We start from the raw sequence: 18,841 nt of genomic DNA on the forward strand, positions 1-18,841 counted from the left end.
GGAATCCTGGGGTTTCTGTGTTAGCCAGAGACAAGCCCAGGGAGAAGGGCCACGCCCTGCTGCCCAGACCTTATCAGAACCCTGGGGATATTTTCCTTTCCTAACTGTTGTCTCAGTCTGGCTTCTATTTCACTCCGTTCAGAACTTGGTTCAGGGAGGAGAGGTCCCATTTACTAGGCCCCTTCAGAGACTTCCGCATTTGCTGTACTAACTGGAGACCTTGAGAAATGATTAAAAAAAAAAAAAGGAACCCGGTGTTGAGGAACAAAACAGTCACAGTACTGGGGCTCCAGGCAGGGGAGAAGGGGTGCTTTTTTCTGGGGTGCTGACTGTGTTTTAACTTGATGGTTTGCAGCCTGGATTGTGCACTGGGGTGGGTTTTGATCGTTGGGCAGGTAGCTTTTAACATCAAGAGGCTTTAATTCCTAAACCACAGGGTATTTTGATCTTGATGTGTGACCACAGCTTAGGGTGGTTATTCTCCAGGAAGGGGGCTGTTTACAGAGGTCGGGCCCAGAAGGAAGACGGTGGAGCTCAGGAAAGGCTGCTAGCCAGGGATCTCGGGAGAGAGGCAGGACACGCGTGACCTCAGGCAAATGGTGAAGACTCTGGGGTGAGGGCTGTAGCAGCCTGGCCTTGGTAAAGGTCTGAGGCAGCTTAGGACTCCTGGGGGTGCCTGTGACCCCAGGCCTAAGTGAGGAGAGACAGATGAGGCCCAGGAAAAGGCGGGTTATTTCAACATCTACTAGTGAGCAGAACAATATTTGCTATTTTTAATCGACAGTGAATTCAAGAGCCCTGTGTGGCTCTCACTTTAAATTATTAATGACAGGGTTATGAGGGCAGCACTGGATTGTCTGCCTCTAATTCTGCTCTGCATTCAGAGCCAAAGGAAGACACATCTCGGCTTCTCATACCCTGACCAAGGGTTCAGGGGTCAGCCTCCACCAGGCGATCTGGACTGGTCTCTACACAGTAAGGAGAAATCCTCCCCTGCAGACGGCCTGTTTTGGCCAAAGCAACCCCACAGCAAGTGGTAAGAGACTGAAAACAACTGCTCCCAAGACAGTGTGTCCCGCAGCCACCCACCCAGTGGAGCCCACTCCGGTGCCGGTGCCGGTGCTGGCGCCGGTGCTGGCGCCGGCGCCGGGCCAACAGTCTCAAGGGGCTCCTAGGGAAGGCCACGCAGGAGGTTTGAATGCGCTGGTTGCAAATCCAAGCTCATCAGGGCGAGGCTCCAGGCAGGAGGTTCAACTCTGCACTGAGTATTTACCTGGGGGGAGGGGACCCACCTGTGCCTTCCGGGACTTTGTTCAGAAAGCTGGCATTTGAGAGCCTGCCGCCTGTGTCTGAGCTTCAGAAGGACCCCCGGTGGCAATCCCCACCCTTCTGGAGCTGCCCTTCCTTCTCGTACAGCACAGTCAGTCTCTGTAAATCTTCATCTCCCCTTTGAACTCTGTGTTTAGTTCAAAGGTCACAGATTATAGACAAGCGGCTTAGCCCAGCTAACATTCAGGAAAGGCTCAACCAGGGAGGGTTCTCTCCACCCACTGTGAGTCCTTCCTCAGATACCACCGGCTCCCCATCAAGGTCTTTGGGACGTTCAAGGACAGGCTCTGGGGTCATAATTCTGCCTAGGAAAACTCTCCTAGGATCAGGATTGGTTTGCTTTCCAACTTTGTATACTGCACGACCACGGGCATCCCTGGCTTTACTGCACTTCGCCGATACTACGCTTTTTACAAGTTGAAGGTTTGCGGCCAACCCGCATTGTCAGAAGACTGTGAGCACCTTTCAGCAATAAAATATTTTTTTAATTAAGGTGTGTACATAGATTTGTAGACATAATGCTATTGCACACTTAACAGATCACAGTATAGTGTAAACATAATTTTTACATGCACTCAGATACCAAAAACTCTGCGACTCCATTTACCATGGTATTTGCTTTATCACAGTGCCCTGGAGCCGAACTCGCGACATCTCTGCGGTGCGCCTCTGCTGCTGTGATCATCTTGGGCGCCCCATTAGATTTGAGGAGTCTTTACAAAGTAAAGCTATTGATCTTCTAAGACTTCATGAGGTTGGGAGCCAGACTATCCTGTGAGAGGCCAGTCTCTGCCACTCTTCTCGGTGAGCACGCACTTGATGGGTAAGAACACAAACTCAATGGTTCATCCAAAATCCGCGGAAGCTTGAATGGAGCCCTGATCCCCTACCTCCCAGGAGAGCAGATGCACTGCCAACACCACTCCTGACCTCTGTCTACCTTTCTGGCAAGTTGGGATGAAATAACTGGGCGTACAGAGACTGTCCCCTGCCTCATCTTTTTTCTGTTGGGGGCCCAGCCTTCCTCCACAGTGTGAATGTCACTGTGCTGCAGACGAACTTACACACGGGATCCCCAGGTGGGCAGCTGGCCCTCACCCAGTGCTGTTACTGATGGGAGGCAAGAGGGGAATCCATTCTCCACATTCTCCACGCTTGTCTTTGTCACTAATAAAGGCTGTATTTTGGTTCTCTCTCTCTCTGTTGACTCTATTGTCTTATCTGGCCAGAACTTAGATGGGTAAGAAGCACTATTTCTCAGGTCTCTTCAAAGACACCAAAATTACCTACAAAGTGTCAAAGGCCAAGGCTAAAGATAAAAAAAAAAAAGCCAGGACCAAAAACATCCATCTACAACCATCAGGGCCACAAGTCCACTAGGAAGGCTGGACGCTGAGGGTCTGAGAGCCAAGGACCAAGTCTCTTCAAGTGCTCGAAGCCCCAGTGCTGGAAACAGAAAGTCACATCTGTCTCTGGGTTACCAAATGTCTACGGTTCTGGGTCAAGCCAGCTTGAGGTCTGGAAAAACAAGGCAATTCACAGAACTGTCAACCACTCACCAGTTACTCACATCTCTTAAAATCACCACTAAGGGACTGTTTGGCCAATGACAGGAATCACCTACTGCCAAAGTAACCTATCCTAATTGTGGCTCAATGCTAGATTTTTCCATTCAAAAGGCCAAAGGTGCTCCCTGGAATTGAGATCCTTTAAGTCTTCATTCTAAAGTCCAAATTCTCCAAACTTTAATCCTACAAAATCTTGAATAGAAAGACTTATCTTGCTCCCACTGGGTCAATTCTTGTAGGCTTCCAAGGACCTGATTGTTAACAGGCAGGCAGAACAATGCACAAGCCCAAGGGGGGTTCCGAGAGGTGTGCCTTTGGGTGAATGGGTTAAGCCAGGCTTCATTCAGACTTCTGTAAAATGGGTAAAGATGAAAATGCATACTTATTTTAGGGGCTGGAGGTGAGGATTACATGAGACAATGCAGGCAGAGTTCTGGGCCTGGCACAGAGTAAGCACTCAGCAAATATTACACTGAATCACAGGTCAGCTTTCCAGGAGGCTCACACTCCTTGGAGAGATACCATACAAGCCATGATGGAAAACATTCTGTAAAAGCAACGGGCAACAAACAGCAAGGCAAGTTACAAACTTTATCCCATGAGCAAGGGTTCATACAACGCCTCAAGGAAGCCGAAAGGCCAAAACACATTTAAAAATGATCTCCAGCTAGTTAATAACTAAAACAATGCACACTGAAACCAAAAGGAGATACTATTATGCAGCCCACCAGACAGTTAAAAGTTTTAAAGCTTAACTAGAACATATATACAAAAATTATGGAAAAACAAAATCACATACATGGTGCTGGTGGGACAGTTTGGGACTCTCCCAGTAGCTAGCAAAGAGGACCGGGCACAGAGCTTGTTACCCAGCAAGTCTCCTCCTTGGTACACACCCCAGAGCAGACCAGCATTCCATCCCTGGGAGCTTGCTGGAGATGTACTGAATCAGAAGCTCAGGGGATGGGCCTGGGAATCTATAAAGGTGATTTTTATGCGAGCTAAAACTTGGGAAATGCAGCCTTAGGGTATCCCTGGCACGTGTGCCCAGGTGGCATACACAGGGATGCGGTAAAATTCTGAACCCAGACACATAAGCCCATCAGCAATAAACTGAGTAAGTAAACTGTACCATATTCACAGCACGCATTGACCTAGAGCAGTGAAAATGCACACATTATAGCTACACAGCTCAGTCAAATGAATCTGATAGACACAATACCGAGCAGAAGAACCAAATCACAAAAAATACATTATATATTACATGTATGTTTATATTTATACACATATACATGCATACACACATTTGCATGGTGCATTTATACATATATGCATGATACATATCCATTTATATAAACACCTCTCTCTTACACAGTTACACATACACAGTTACACATATACATAAAAGGAACAAATGATAAAACTATAAAGAAAAACAATGAATAATTACTACCAAAATGAAGATAGCTGTTACTTCTGGGAGGAAGGTGGAAAATGGGAACAGTACTCTGGAGACTTCCAAGGCACTGGTAATATTGTTTCTCAACCTGCCTGGCAGTTGTACTGACATATTTTTGTATACTTTAATTATTGTTTAAATTCCATATATGCTTTATATAATCCTCTGCATGAACCACATTTTACAGCAGAAAAAGGGTTTTAAGAAGGTTGAACTTCATACGTATAGAAGATAGAACGCGATGCCACTACTGCCTTCATTTTTTTACCTGCATTCAAAGGAATATCAAACCTAGGAACACAGGCTCTAACATCCGGCTGCTGGCATTTGAATCTCTAGCTCCACAATTTAACAAAATAACTTTGGGCACCTCAGTTTAACCTGCCTGTGCTCTGGTGTCCTCATAAGTAAACAGGAACAATTTTTTTGCGAATTAAATGAGTTAATACATGTAAAGTACTCAGAACATGCCCGGAATGTAGTAATTGCTCAAAAATGATGCAATATTATTAAGACAGGATGAAGCTAAGTTAAAAGGCACATTTCCTGCATCTAACTGTCAATAAATCATCCACATTTACAAGAACAATAAATCTACCTTCACTCTGTTTTTGCAGATTCTTTACTGGCATCAACCAATATGGCAATACTACCCTCCACTCTCTCCTCCTTACTGGGTCCTCATCATCACGTTTCTTACTCTGGTTCCAAGCTGGTCTCAAAACACAAGCGTGAGCGCAGACACACACACACACAGATGTGTGCGCCTGCTTGTGTCTTACCAGAATATTAAAGAATTAAATCACTGAAGCCAAAAAACAACCTAGAAGACACCAGAATAGCTCCTGTTTGATTACCTGTAATTCCCAAATCAAATTGCTGGCAGAATAACACTCCATATATATTAATCCTGGTCCCTAATTGTATCAGCCTAGACAACATTTGTTAGAATTTAAGGAGGGATGTTAAAATACATGTCCTTCAACCGTGGCTTCCGAATGGGACCTAAGGAACACTGGCAGTATTCCGTGCAGAGTTACAAGTTATCCCCCGGAACACTGAATACAGAACAAAGCTTTGAGCATGTCAAGTATTCAGACTTACTCCAATAATGAAGTTATCCCTTGATGATATTTGGATAAAACCCCCAAATCTTCAATTAAAGATCTCACATCTTGTTCACCATGGGAAAGCACTTTTCTAAATGATTTACATTCTTACTTAACATACTTACTTAGCCCACAAAGTCTTCATGACCTAGTGACAGATGCTACTTATCACCCCCATTTTACAAACAGACACACTGAGGGACAGAAACGTCACACGTGCTGTCAAAGTTCACACCACAACAAAGTGTCAGAACTGGGGCACAAAAACAGGTCATCCAGCTCCAGAGTCCACATTCTGAACCATTGTCTCCCTTAGACAGTCACACAATCAGAGAGGGAAAGGAGATCCGAAGATCTTCGGCAATTTGTACTTAAGAAAGGAAGCGTTTCAGTTTAGAAAAACCGAAATTTTATTTGACGAATGACAGCCACTCATGTGTTATTGTGTGGATGTGTGTTATACGTATAAAATCTGCAGAGAAAAAGAAAGCAAGGTCCCTACCTCTTACCACGTACAAAAATAGATTTCAGATAAGTAAAATATCTCAATGTGAAAGTATAAGGAGGTAAATACAATTTGATATAGCATGCAGTTTAAGAGGTGTTTGGAGGTGGATAGTCTCAATTTATATCTTGGCATAGCCACTGGAGTACCATTCCAGAAACACATTTTTTATATTTAAATATACACATACATATATATAAAAAATATATATACATACACACATATCTGTATATATATGTATATACATATCTGTACATACATAAGTATATACACATCTGTATATATGTGTGTATGTACATAGCTGTATATACATATACATATACATATATATGTGTGTATATATACACATATACACATATTTATTTTTTTTTTAATTATAAAGAACCAAGACTGCAGAAAATAAGATATCGGAATCTTGACACTTCTTAACAAATCCATTACATATACAAATACTAAAAAAAAGTAACCTCACTGTTTTCCAAAATGCTTTTACTCCAGGCTATAAAATGTTATAAGCTGTCTGCACATAATCCATTGTTATCTACCTTCAAACTTACCACTATCTCCCTTCTAAACAAAGCTCCACTGAGACCACCTCAAATGAAGGAAACGACCATAAACCAAATCACAGATTTAACTCAGTTTCATTTACAAGGTACTTAGCTATAAATCAATGGGTAAAGTAAATCAATGTTTATGCGCTTCTCCCCAGATGTTCTTAGTTATCTGTCAAACAAAAAAGACAGAAGTGGAAATCAAATTTAATGCCGGAAACACAAACACTGTATGAAAACAACTGCTTTTATGGTAGAAAAACTATGTGTAAGGGTGAAACACAAGTGAAGTACAAATTAGGTATCAACAGGCTAGAGCCACACAAAGAGTAGTGTCTTTTTAAATACTGGAAAGTAAAGTTCACTCATGTACAAACACAAATAAATTAGGACTGCCTTGAAGGAAACAAATCCTCGGTGGGTCATTACCTCTGGATGTGGGTTCCTCAGCCCTCCACCCTCCACCTAGAATCTAGGTCTACCGAACAGCTGTTGTAAACACACAGCAAAGGCCTCCAGAAAGACAGACCTTGGGACAAGTATGGTGCTCTGCATCTTTCATAGCAACCAAAGCTACACAAACACAAAAGAGGATCAACAATACCCAAAGATGCACAGACAACCGGAAAAGTAGCTGGTGTGTGGAACTGTAACCCCCGACTTAACCTCTTTACAGATAAACCTGGGTAGGGCCTCACTGAGAAGTGGGTCACTAGTCAGCTCAGTGAAGGTATTAAGAAGCATCACTGAAAGATTAGTCTTAACACCCCAACCTTCTGCTTGAAGACTTCAAGTCAAAAAGATATTTAGTGCTTTGTCTCCACCCTCCTCCTGATAAAGGGAAGGGCAGGAAAAGCCATAACTTCCTAAATCCAGATGCCTTTGGCTTTTGGCTGAAGCAATGTTGCCCATTTGCCAGAACTCCAGAAGAAGTTATCCAAGTAGGAAAATCCACAAAAGGTGTTTCGTGGTTTGACACCATAAACACTCAAGTGACCTTTAGCTGCAATGAAATAGTCTGTTCTTATTTTTGTTCTTAAATCAATTTTCACCTTCCTTAACCTCTCAGATACCTCTATAGTGTCCATGAGTCTTTCCTGATTTTGTGACTATTAAAAATATATATATGTCACAAAGATACAGACGATTCTATAGATTTATGTGGAAGATGCCAGCTACCAAACAACATAGAGTCTATGACTTCACAAAGTACAGGAAAAAGCTAAAGTGATCTATGCTATTAGAAGTCAAATAAATGTTTACCGCTGAAGGGATGGTTACAATCAGAAGAGGGTACTCCTGGGATGCTGGAAATGCTGTGTCTTGATTGGGCATTGATTTAGTAGGACATTCAATTAATGTACACCCAGCAGGTTATCCACTAATATATGCACTGTCCTGTATGTATTTGATATTTCCATAAAGGATGAGCGTGTGTGTGTGTGTGCAAATTTTCAATTTTGAATTTCCTGAAATATAATACAGGAAGCAAGACATGAGAACCCAATCTTGGAGATGCAGGCCCCAGAGAGACTCTTCTGGGGGTGGGTACCAAAGGAGCTGGGGAAGGCTCGTATTCTGACTCCACAAAATACACTTTTCTTTCTTTACTGGGCCAGAAAGCCATAAAGAATGAACTTCAAACTTTGAACTGTTGTGTTCACCAATTAAGACAATAAAAGAAAAAAAAATTAAAGTGGTCACAGCCTCTAGTTTATTAAAGATTTATATTAAGCAGAGGGAATGAATTATACCCTTTAAACTCACTAAATTTAATGTTTTTCTTAGTCATTTACTTCAGGGTTCACTTAACAGCTCCACAACCAACAGACGTTTTGTTCACGATTACAGTCAAGCCAACTGTATCCACCCACCAACAACAGGTCAAGTTACAAACAAAATAGTTCTAGGCTTTCTGGGCAGCAAACAAATCAGAGTGTACTCAGTTACCCCACAAAACATTCACAGAAATTTGCTGTAGTAGGTCCTTTCGCGATGTGGACATAATATATTTTTTAAAAGATGCCAACTAATTTCATTTGTGGGAGAAAAAGTAATTCAAACTATACAAATGTGGAAAATGTGCCATTAAACATTAAAATATTTCAACACCTAGTGATAGAATCTCTTGAATTTATTTTTACAGAAAAGAAGGCCGAAAAAAACAGTTTCAAAAAAAAATGCATAGCCTGAGGCTTCCTTGGCTTTTAGAAAGTACTTTAAGTTCCAGGATTAAGAGAAAAATTATTTTTTGAGTACTTATCAACATATTATTTGTTGATCAAGACGATGTGAAGAACATTAGAAAACTGATTATGAATCATTTACAAAGATTTTTTTTCTTCTTTCTCTAAAAGGACTTTTTTAAAAAAAAAAAGAACAAAAGTCCTAACAAGACATTAAATTTTGGCATCAGATACCAAAATAAGTCAAGACAGCTAAGGTTAAAATTGAATAGAAAATGTAACTCAAAAGTTGACTACTTTACAAAAACCTTATAAATTCAGTGGTGAGGAATTAAAATTCCCCTCTAATTCGATATTCATTCCCTGAGTATCATTTTAAAGGGGTCCTGGCCTGGCAGAGGGAGAGAACCGTGCAGTCAGGCTGACCTCTACTACAAACAGATACAGTTTTACTCTGGATTCTCACAATAAATACTCACAATGTCTGACTTCCACTTTCAACATCTCTAAAATGGGAATAAAACCACCTATGTCACAAGGTTATAGAAATAATTAACTGAGGTAACATATTAGTTTCCTTCCCTGAAATTAAAAATACTTCATTTTTAAGGTTTCGTACTATGAGACATTGGTTTGAAAAAAAAAAGATTTGAAGAGATGGCAGTAAATATGTGAAGTTTTAAATAGTTTTTTACCTGGTATATGCCCTCTTCTGAGTTAAATGAATGACTTTTGATTATTACTAAAAATTAAATTGTAAAATGTCTTAGAACTGCATATGGGAAAAACATTGCATATGGGAATCCTTACTGGAAGCAGTAATACAAAAGTTTGATATTTAATGCAACAGAAGTTGAATAAACTCAAAATTTATTTTAATAGTGAAGATAAAAAGAGTAATTTCACATTTCTAGTTCCAATAAATTCTGGAATAATAAAGATTCCAAATTATGATCTTTTAATTAACTTTTTAAAAACTAATTCCTTAATCCAACAAAACAAATTATATATCAAAATTGGGGGGGTGAATCTCTGTATAAATATTTTATTTGTATTTTATTTTTATAATTTTGTTGTGGGGTAGGTAATTGGGTTTATTTATTTATTTCTTAATGGAGGTGCTGGGGATTAAACCCAGGACCTCATGAATACTAGGCATGTGCTCTACCACTGAGCCGTACTTTCCCCCTTTGTATAAATATTTTAAATTATGATGGTCAAGTAACATGTTTTCAAAAAATTAACACAAAACCAGTATTAAAATTATAGTATATGGTTGTACATAAGTATACTGTCAAATTAATTCTTTTAATTAACATAAAAATAATACTGAAATTATAATATATCATACAGAATTACAATATTATTTATTTTTTATTTTATTTATTTATTTTTAGTATATTTATTTATTTATTTATTTATTTTAAATTTATAAAGAATAGTACAGGTAGGTATACTTTATAAATGGAACCCTGAGAACAGATCATGGATCAAATACTTCTCCAAGCTGCTTGATTACGAATGCCATATTGTATTTATAATAGCACCTCCTTTTAAGTGACTCAAGCTGTTTTAAAAGCATCACCCAACTAATTCTTTCAATGCTACTTGGGAAAAATAAACCCAAGTTAAAGAGTTTTGTTAATCGAGGCTGTAGACCAGAACATCTGATTCCAATACTAAATGTTCTTCTGTGTCTCAAGTTCTAGGTACTAGTATGGTCCACTTTAGATTATCTTTTCACTATCAGAACAGACAAATAATGAAATATTCATCCAGTCAAGAGAATATAAGAAATAAGAAATACATAACGGTTTAACCAACTAGTATATTCTCTCAGGCACAGATAACTCAGCACAGTGTGGTCATTCCATGACATAACATGGAAACTTATCTATCACATTAACTCCCCATTAAATTAGCCCATCTTCTTTTTGACTTACTCACAGTTCAGCCTGCTATAGTTGTTCTCAACCCAATTTTATGATGTTCTAGTGTTAATTTAGGTCATCTTCATCTTAGGTCTACACTGCTTGATTTTTTATTCTTCTATCTTCTATCCATAGCTTCTATCTGGTGGTCTTTGTCCAACTTCTCTTCATTCAGAGGCCCTGAAATCCCACTGATGATTTTGGCTGTCCTTCCCTGAAGGTTTTCTAGGTGCATGACTATGGCCAAAAACATTGGGTGGTTTTAACAATCATTTTCTTGACATGGGAGTAGAACTAAAATGTTTTATTCCACACAGTAGGGGCTCTCAAATTTGACTGCACATTACTGCATAATTTATTAAATCAGTTCCTACTAATGGACTTTCAGAGATCCAACACATCCAATCCTTTGTAACTATAAACAATGCTTCAATGCATATCCTTATATGTGTATATACATCATATGTACATCATGAATACAGACATAATCTGTAAAAACGACTAGAGGAGAACTTGCTAGCTCAAAGGGCTATATTCTTAATGCTGACCCACATAACTCAGTTTGATGGTTCTCCTGGAGACTACCTTCTCGCAAAGAAACATAAAAGCATAAAGTAATAGAGTACATAATTTTTATTCTTAGTAATATTAGACTTCCCTTCCTTGAAGCTGAACTCTCGCTTACCCCCACTCCCAAATAGTTTGCTTTTAGTGGTAAAAGCAGCAGTCAATGGAAAAAAAAAAAACACTTAAAAAGTCAAGCATATAAAAAATACAGATGTCTTCTAACCTATCATATATGATAAACTATTGTTAACAACCCCTCAAAAATCATACTCTGTCACTCTGAGTATCTGAAAATCCCTGCATTTCAGGTTGAAAATTAGTCATTCCAACATTTTTGAAAAGGTATCATTTTGGGATATTTTAAGCAGCCCCCAGAGTCACAGAACTAGAAAGTCCCTTAGAGAGCAACTTAATCCAACCAGGCCCAAGATTTTATTATTGAGGAAAATGAGGTCATTGGAGTTTAAGAGACTGAACAACATCTGGACCAGATTAGAACCCCAGGCTTCCTGCCCTTGACCCTAGCTCTTGCCCTTGACCCCAGCTCTTGCCCTTGACACTTTATGAGGGCAGCTCATCTGCACAAAACAAAGTTATTATATACATATACATACACATGCAACTCAAGACCTTGAGTGCCCTAAGTACAGCTGGAAGCTCAGACAAGAAAGTCCACTAAGTCCTAAAGAGGCTAACCAAGTATAGGAATGAGCAGTATTTATGCATTACTTCAAGTTTCCTTTTAAAAACTCTATTATAACACAAATCAAATTTCTCAGAAAGTCCTACTTAGTTCCCCAATTCACCTTCTGCCTACTTTAAACTCATCGCTTTGTATTCGTAGATGCAGCTCTTAATATATCTATATATACCTCCTCCCTGGCATGAACAGCGTGGTTTAATTTAAAACTTACCGACATTTAGTTAAATATACGAAGACCAGCATGTGCTCAAGTTAACTGATACAATTTACTGAAAAATTATGACAAAAATAAATTTTCAAAAGGGAAAAACAGAAATGCGAAGCATAATGATTTGTTAGTACAAATTATGTTTCAACTTATAGTTCTTCACCCAACTTGAAAGTAGATTCTAGAAAGTGTACTAGTGGCAGATGTCAAATGATTACTCAAATAACAAAATCCAAATTCCAAATCTATCATACTTTTTAAATGGTTGATAAAATTCACCACAAGTCTGTGTAGTGCTTAAACTTTATTATGTTTTATATTTGAGCCAAAAGAACAAATCTGAATGATGTTAACTTGGGCAAAAGTGATAGAAAGTATACACAAACACTACATTTCTTAAATAACAGCTCTGATTTTTTGTTTAAAGTCACTCTTCTGACTTGAGACTACCCCTTTGAAAACAGAATGGGGATTTGAGTTACTTAGGGTTTTTTTTAAAAGGCATTTTAAAGCAAGATTAACTGTTGCTTTAAGTCTTGACATTTCTCGATTAATAACCCTAAAGCTTAATGAGGCACAACAGATTTAAGTATTGAAGATTTTTAATGAAAACGGAAATTAAGCACAGTTTGGTTCAATACACTGTCACCAAAACAATCTGCTGCAAGAAGAATTGTGTCTCTATATGTAAAAAATACAAACCATCTAAAAAGAACTTCCTCTTAAAAATCTCAGTCCAAACTTTTGGAAGAAGGTCAGGGCTGATTTTGATGAAGGTATGAAACTCAAAAAGTGTACTCTGTAAGTAAATTCTGAACTTGCAATTAAGGCTTCAAGAATTATATATAATTTAAATTTGTGTATACATGTATCATTAAAAAATGCTTAAAATAATATTTTAGGATACACAAATTATTTTTCAAATTGTACCTAGTAGGTTTGCAATGCACCACCTATTAGTAATGGCCACATGCAACAAGTTTAAAAAAGGACAAAGACACACATAAGTAGAATAAACTGTGAACACCAACTATGTTAATTCTCCGTTACTTGTGCAAGAACTTGTTACAAACACGGGAAAATCAAATAAACATGGAGAATATATATGTGTTCTATACTTAAAATGGCTATTGTATCCTAGATTTTCCACATACTAAAACAAAGCTTTTTTTTTCTTTAAACATTTCATGTGTTGAATGTTAATCATTTCAAAGTCTATACCTAATAGGTGAAAATCACATATGGTTTATGCCTCTTTTTTCATACATCCTTATCCAGGGTTCAAAGCAGGACCTGCGTGATAAGACTAAGAATCCAGAATATCTCTGAATATTAAGGTGATGTCCTTGATGCTCCATCACCCAACAAGCGTATTTAAATTAGAACAATGGAGCTATGCAATTAAAATGTGAACTAGAAAAAATAAACAGGTTTCTAATCTATTAATTACTGCATGGGTAGTAAAAGTAAAATTGATTTTTTTTTCCTGATAATAAATCTACTTAAGGATTTGGAAGTCACTAGTATAATTTAAAAGGAAAGCGTGTCATAACTTTTTGATATCCCTTGATCAGTGAAGTTTAATGCTCAAAATCTGCTTCTTTTTTACAGGACAATACTAATACTTCAGGCTAAAATGAAGGAGAACAGAGACAATCTTAAAGCTGAATATCATAACATGCAAAGTTGACTAGAATTATGTAAATCTAGGTAACAGAATCAACTAGCAAAGAATCTCTCAAAGTGAAAAAAAAAAAGTGTTCCAAGTAAAACAAAGAACACTTCAGTTAATTAAAGGCATGAAGTCCTTCTGAATATTCAATTATTCTTCTTTAACCAGTATGAAAAAACAAGACAGCTTGGTATCTACACTAATAACCTACTCATTCTCTTTTCTAAAACTCTTGACTCCTTAGCCTGGCCTGCAAACAACAACAACAACAACAACAACTAGCCTTTTAAAAGCAGATGACTGCAGAGGCACCGTGTTCACCTTGAGGATAGATCTTTGTTATTCTGGTGAGTAAAGCAGATCATCAGCACAAAGTCATTTCCAATCTCAGAATGTACAATCCACATGGTGCACTTAACCCTAAAACTGTTGCTGCATATACTGCTCTGCTTCCACTTCTGATAACCTTGCAAATCACTCAATGTTACTGCTTCAATCAGAAGACTGCCAAACAACTTGATGACAAAGTTTTAATCTCCCCTTTCGTCAAGGTTTACAAAAGTCAACATGACATCAGCCTAGAAGAAACTGAGAAAGAACATACAGTGAAAAAGAGAGGCGTGTTATTTGATGTTTATAAATGATATTTTTAAATGCTCAAGAAAAAAAGAAAGAAAGAAAGAAAATGATCTTCAAAATTCACACCTGGCCCTCAAGGCAGATGACTCAAAGAGGAAATGAGATTGCTCCAGTAGCGCCACATTTAATCCCATAGCATTAATGACCAACAAATGTCTCCCCCTGTCCTAACTTCACTGCACAATATTCAATTAAAACTTACTTTCAGATCAAAAAGTTACTGGGCATACCATCTACTGCCAGACTCGCACTTTTAGGATTTATTATAATTTGCTTGTAAACTAGTAAGACCACTCCATGATATCCAAACCGTACTGTTTCTTAAAACAAGATTTTTTAAATCTATGGCATCTTTGTTTTAAAAAAGAAATCTAATGTCCGCAGGATTCTCAAGTTTATCTTGCCTTCCTTTTAACTTGAAACACTTGAAGTAGCACTTTTTTTCCCTCTTCTTCTCCCTTCAGCCTAACCTCTTTAATAAACCCCATTTTAAAAGAAGAAACAATAAATGAAGTGACAAGAGGTAAAAGAATGAGTGTGCGCTCCAAGAATAAAGGGCGGTTTTATAACAGGAGGTACTTTTGTTGGCAAGTGACTGGCAGGTCTCCTCCCCCAAGTTAGAAATTCCATCCACTCCCCAAAAGTGCAGAGGCCAAAAATGTCTAGTCTAATAGTCCTGAAACCCCAGAGTCAGAAGAAAGCCAAGGGGGCGGACTGGCGGGTGGGGGGAGGGGAGAGAGAAAGACCAGCAGGAGACGAAAGAACAAAAGGAGAAACCCAAGAAAGGAGAAAGGAACGGCGGGACCCCGGCGGCCCGACAGCCAGTGGGAGGAAAAGAGCCGGAAAGTGGGAGAGCACGACCCGGGGGAGGAGAGCGGGGAGCCGGGCAGGGTTTCTCGGCGCACCATGGACAGGGCTCAGCGCGGCCGCGGCCCACACCCCTCTAGGGGGCGGCGGGAGAGCGCGCGCGAGACCACGGGCGCCGGCCCCGTCCCGCCCCCGGCGCCCGAGGCCGGAGCGCGCTAGGCCCTGACCCGTGAAGACCACAGAGGGGGACGATCCGCACCATCTGTCCCTGCCCTGGTCGTCCCAGGCGTAGAGGTCCTTCCAAGCCTCGCTCGCACTTTTTGGGGCGGCCACCGGCTGGCCACCCCCGGCGGCCGGCAGTGCGCAGGGGGGCCCCTCGGGCGCATTTCCCCGGAGACCTTGCCAGGCAGGGAGGGCGGACACGCCCCTCTCCCGCAGCCGCTTCGGGCCCCCACCGCCACCGGGGGCAGACGCGCGACCCCCGTCTGACACCCACTTTGCTCGGGGGTCGTGGCCACGGCGCGCGGCATCGCTTCCCCGGACCCGGCTAACGAGCCGGGAGGGGCCTCCGGGCATCCTCCGGCCGGACGCAGAGAGAAAGTTGGGTGCTCGGCCGGGCTGCGGATCGGCGGCTCAGAGTGGGGAGAGAGCCTGAGACCTGCCTGGAGCAGGTGCTTCCTGCCGCGGAGGAGCCTCCCAGTACCGACTCCAGGGAAAAGCTGTCTGGCGCTCTCCTGAAGGCGTGAAAAGTGCGGGGGCTCCCAGTAAAGGCGCCCCCAGGACGCACGCAGGGCAGAGGCAGCCGGACAGAAGGAGAGGAATAATAGCCGAATAACGGAACTTCTCCGCGCCCGGCGGGATAAGGGACGGTGCGGGGCCAGGGGTTGGGTGCCGAGGCACCGACCGGCGTAGACTATTCGGGGCAAGGGGGCCAGATTTCCTTTCCAGGTAGGACCAACACAGAAAATTGTTAGGGCAGGAGAACAAAAATAGGAAGCAACTCCAAGCTGGGGTAAAGACAATAGGACAGTGGAGCCCTCGGGCACCGGGAGGCGCGCGGGTGCCAGGGTGGGGTGGGGTGGAGGCAAGTCCCGTAACTAAGACACCAGAGTGAGAATTCCTACTGCAAACTCGCGACCCATCCCTGCAGAAATAAACAAAAATATTGGAGCAAAGTGCAATGCGAGGAGTGGGAGGCGTAGAAAACTGCAAAACCGAGTGCTATCCTCTCTCTTCCTTCTGCTGCCTAGAGACACCCCCCCCCCCGCGAGCTCGCCCTACACCGCACGAGGAGCAGAGGGGGCCGGCAATCAGCCCCTTTCGGAACCCGCCAAGAGAGGCGTGGGAGACCCGCTGGCCGCGGCAGCCCTGCCCCGGCGCCCGACCCGAGCCTCGTGTCTGCGCAGCTCGGCCGCACGGTGCGGCACCTCCCTTCCCGGGTGCGCAGCCCGGCCCCGCAGCGGCGCGGGGAACAAAGGGACCCGGCGCCGCCCGCCCCACCCCGCCCGCGGCCCGGCCCGCCGGGACCGCTGCGTACCTGAAGCAGGGCCGCCAGCAGCGGCAGCAGGGTCCGCGGCGCTCCCACTATCCGGCACATGGAGGCGGAGAGGGGCCGAGCGAGGAGCCGGAGGCGGCGGCGGCAGCAGCGGCAGCACCAACAGCGGCGCGGAGAGACGGCTCCAGGCAGTTTCCACCCCCTTCCCTTCCCCTCCCCACCCCACCCCCTTCTCCGCTGCTCTCCGCTCCCCGCCAATGGAGAGAGAGCTGATGACAAATAGCGGGCCGCGGAGTCCGCGGGACTCGCACCACGAGTAATAAAACAGACCGAGAGATCAAGGAGCTGGGGAGGGGGCGGGGGAGAAGGAGGGAGTGCGTGTGAGGGGTGTGAGTGTGTGAGTGAGTGTGTGTGTGTGTGTGGGCGGCCGCGGTGGCAGCACAGGCGGCTCTGCTCCGGCCCAAAGCGCAGCGGAAGCCAGGAGGGATGCAGGCGGCAGGGACCTTGGCCCGTGGAGGATGCGGAGGTGGAAGTGAAGCGGCTGGCGCTCCCCAGGAGCTCCGCAACGCGAGGTTTAGGGCTCGGGGTTTTGCTTTCTCCGGGTCCCCTCTCCAGGGTCGCTTGGCACGACGAAGACGCTGTGGAGAGCGCCGCGGGGAGGGATCTCCTGGCCGTACGCGCTGCGCCCACAAAGGGCAGCAGTCCCGCCGCCCGGCGCCTCTGCTGCGTGGGGACTGAGGACCGCTTCTCGGCTCCTTTTTCCGTTCCCCCGGAGAGTTGGGAGTCTGGTCTCCGGCCTGTGGCCGCGCGGGGGTGAGGCCAGGGGCCGGCGCGGCCGCTCCCGCCGCGGCTCCGTCCCGCGCAGCTGCCGCCGCGGCCGCCCCTGCTGCCCGCGCGCCGTCACCCGCCCGCCAGTCCTCGCCCCGCGCCGCTCACTCGCGCGCGCCACCACACTCCCCGCCGCCGCCGCCCGCGCGCCCTACTCGGCCTCCGCGAGCGCGACCAGGACGAGCCGCCGCCGCCGCCGCCGCTCTCCCCGCGCCCGCCGGCCCCGCGTGCTGCCCGGCTGCGCAGCCCGCTCCCGGAGCCGATCCCCTCCCGCCGCCACCGCCGCCGCCCTCGCCCCCGCCTTCCTCCTCCGCCGAGCTTCCCCGCCCGCGTCGTGGCCAATCGGAGGCCACCAAGCTGCGGCGGTAGCCGGCCGGATCCGCGGCAGCCGCCCGCCCCCGCCCCGCCGAAGCGCCCCATTTTTGCTGCAGCCCGCGGGGGGTCGCCGGAGGGAAGCCTGGGGTGCGCGGAGCACCGCCCCGGCAGGTGGAGGGGCTGCGGGAAATAAAAGAACTTGCGCAGCAACTTGATTGGTGGCAGGTTCATTTTTGGACCGCGATGGGGAATCAGATAGGGATTAGGCAGTGGAGGCGAATGCCTCTTTCGTAGCCTAACGCACGCTTCTCTTTCTGTTCTGTCATTCTTTTGAGAAAGACTTTTTTCTGGGCAAGGGCAGACACAGCCAACTAGCGACGCCGACAAAGCCCATCGTGGCCCTGGTTGTCTGCGACGTTTGCCACGAGCCACCTGCGGGCCGGGAGGGCGGAGGCCCCGCGGCTTCCCTCGGGCGCGCGCAACTCTTCCCTCCTTTGCGGATGTGCTGGACAGCCCAAGTTTGTGTGTTTGTTTTGTTATTTTTCCCTCTGGGGGTTTGAGGGTGCATCTTATTTTATCTGAAATCTCCCGTTTTCTGTTTCTCCTCGTTAGTGTGCTGTTGACATTTTTAAACAAATGGTTTAAGGGACTTTGACTCCCTCCCTACGCCACCCCCAACAACAACAAAAGTAAAGAAAGAAAAAGGGGGAAACAACCTAAAAGCCAAAACTTGCCGTGAAAATAGGATTATCTAAGAGATAAAACGACTGATTCAGAGTTCGCACCAAGTCAAGGATTTTTGCTTCATCCTTTTAAGGAATAAACGTGGAGTGGAACACAAAAAGTGAGAGACTTTACAAGTTTGGGTTACAGGCATTTGTGGAATGGAGGGAGGGGTGAGGAGCAATTGATTTTGGCGAGGTAATAAGTTTTTTTCAGAACCCTGTTTTTTTTTTTTTTAGGCTT

The 18,841-nt window shown here is 43.9% G+C and overlaps 1 protein-coding gene across 1 annotated transcript in view; it reads right to left on the bottom strand.

The window, feature by feature from the left end:
• CDH2 (cadherin 2) overlaps positions 1–17,630 on the bottom strand; it is a 194,070-nt gene extending 176,440 nt beyond the window's left edge. The window contains exon 1 of the mRNA XM_032467500.1: positions 16,775–17,630. Coding sequence (XP_032323391.1) covers positions 16,775–16,834 — 60 coding nt within the window. The 5' untranslated portion in view covers positions 16,835–17,630. The remainder of the gene's footprint in view (positions 1–16,774) is intronic.
• Between the last annotated feature and the right edge of the window lie 1,211 nt (positions 17,631–18,841).

Source organism: Camelus ferus, chromosome 24, assembly GCF_009834535.1.
Source record: "Camelus ferus isolate YT-003-E chromosome 24, BCGSAC_Cfer_1.0, whole genome shotgun sequence".
Classification (NCBI taxonomy): domain Eukaryota; kingdom Metazoa; phylum Chordata; class Mammalia; order Artiodactyla; family Camelidae; genus Camelus; species Camelus ferus.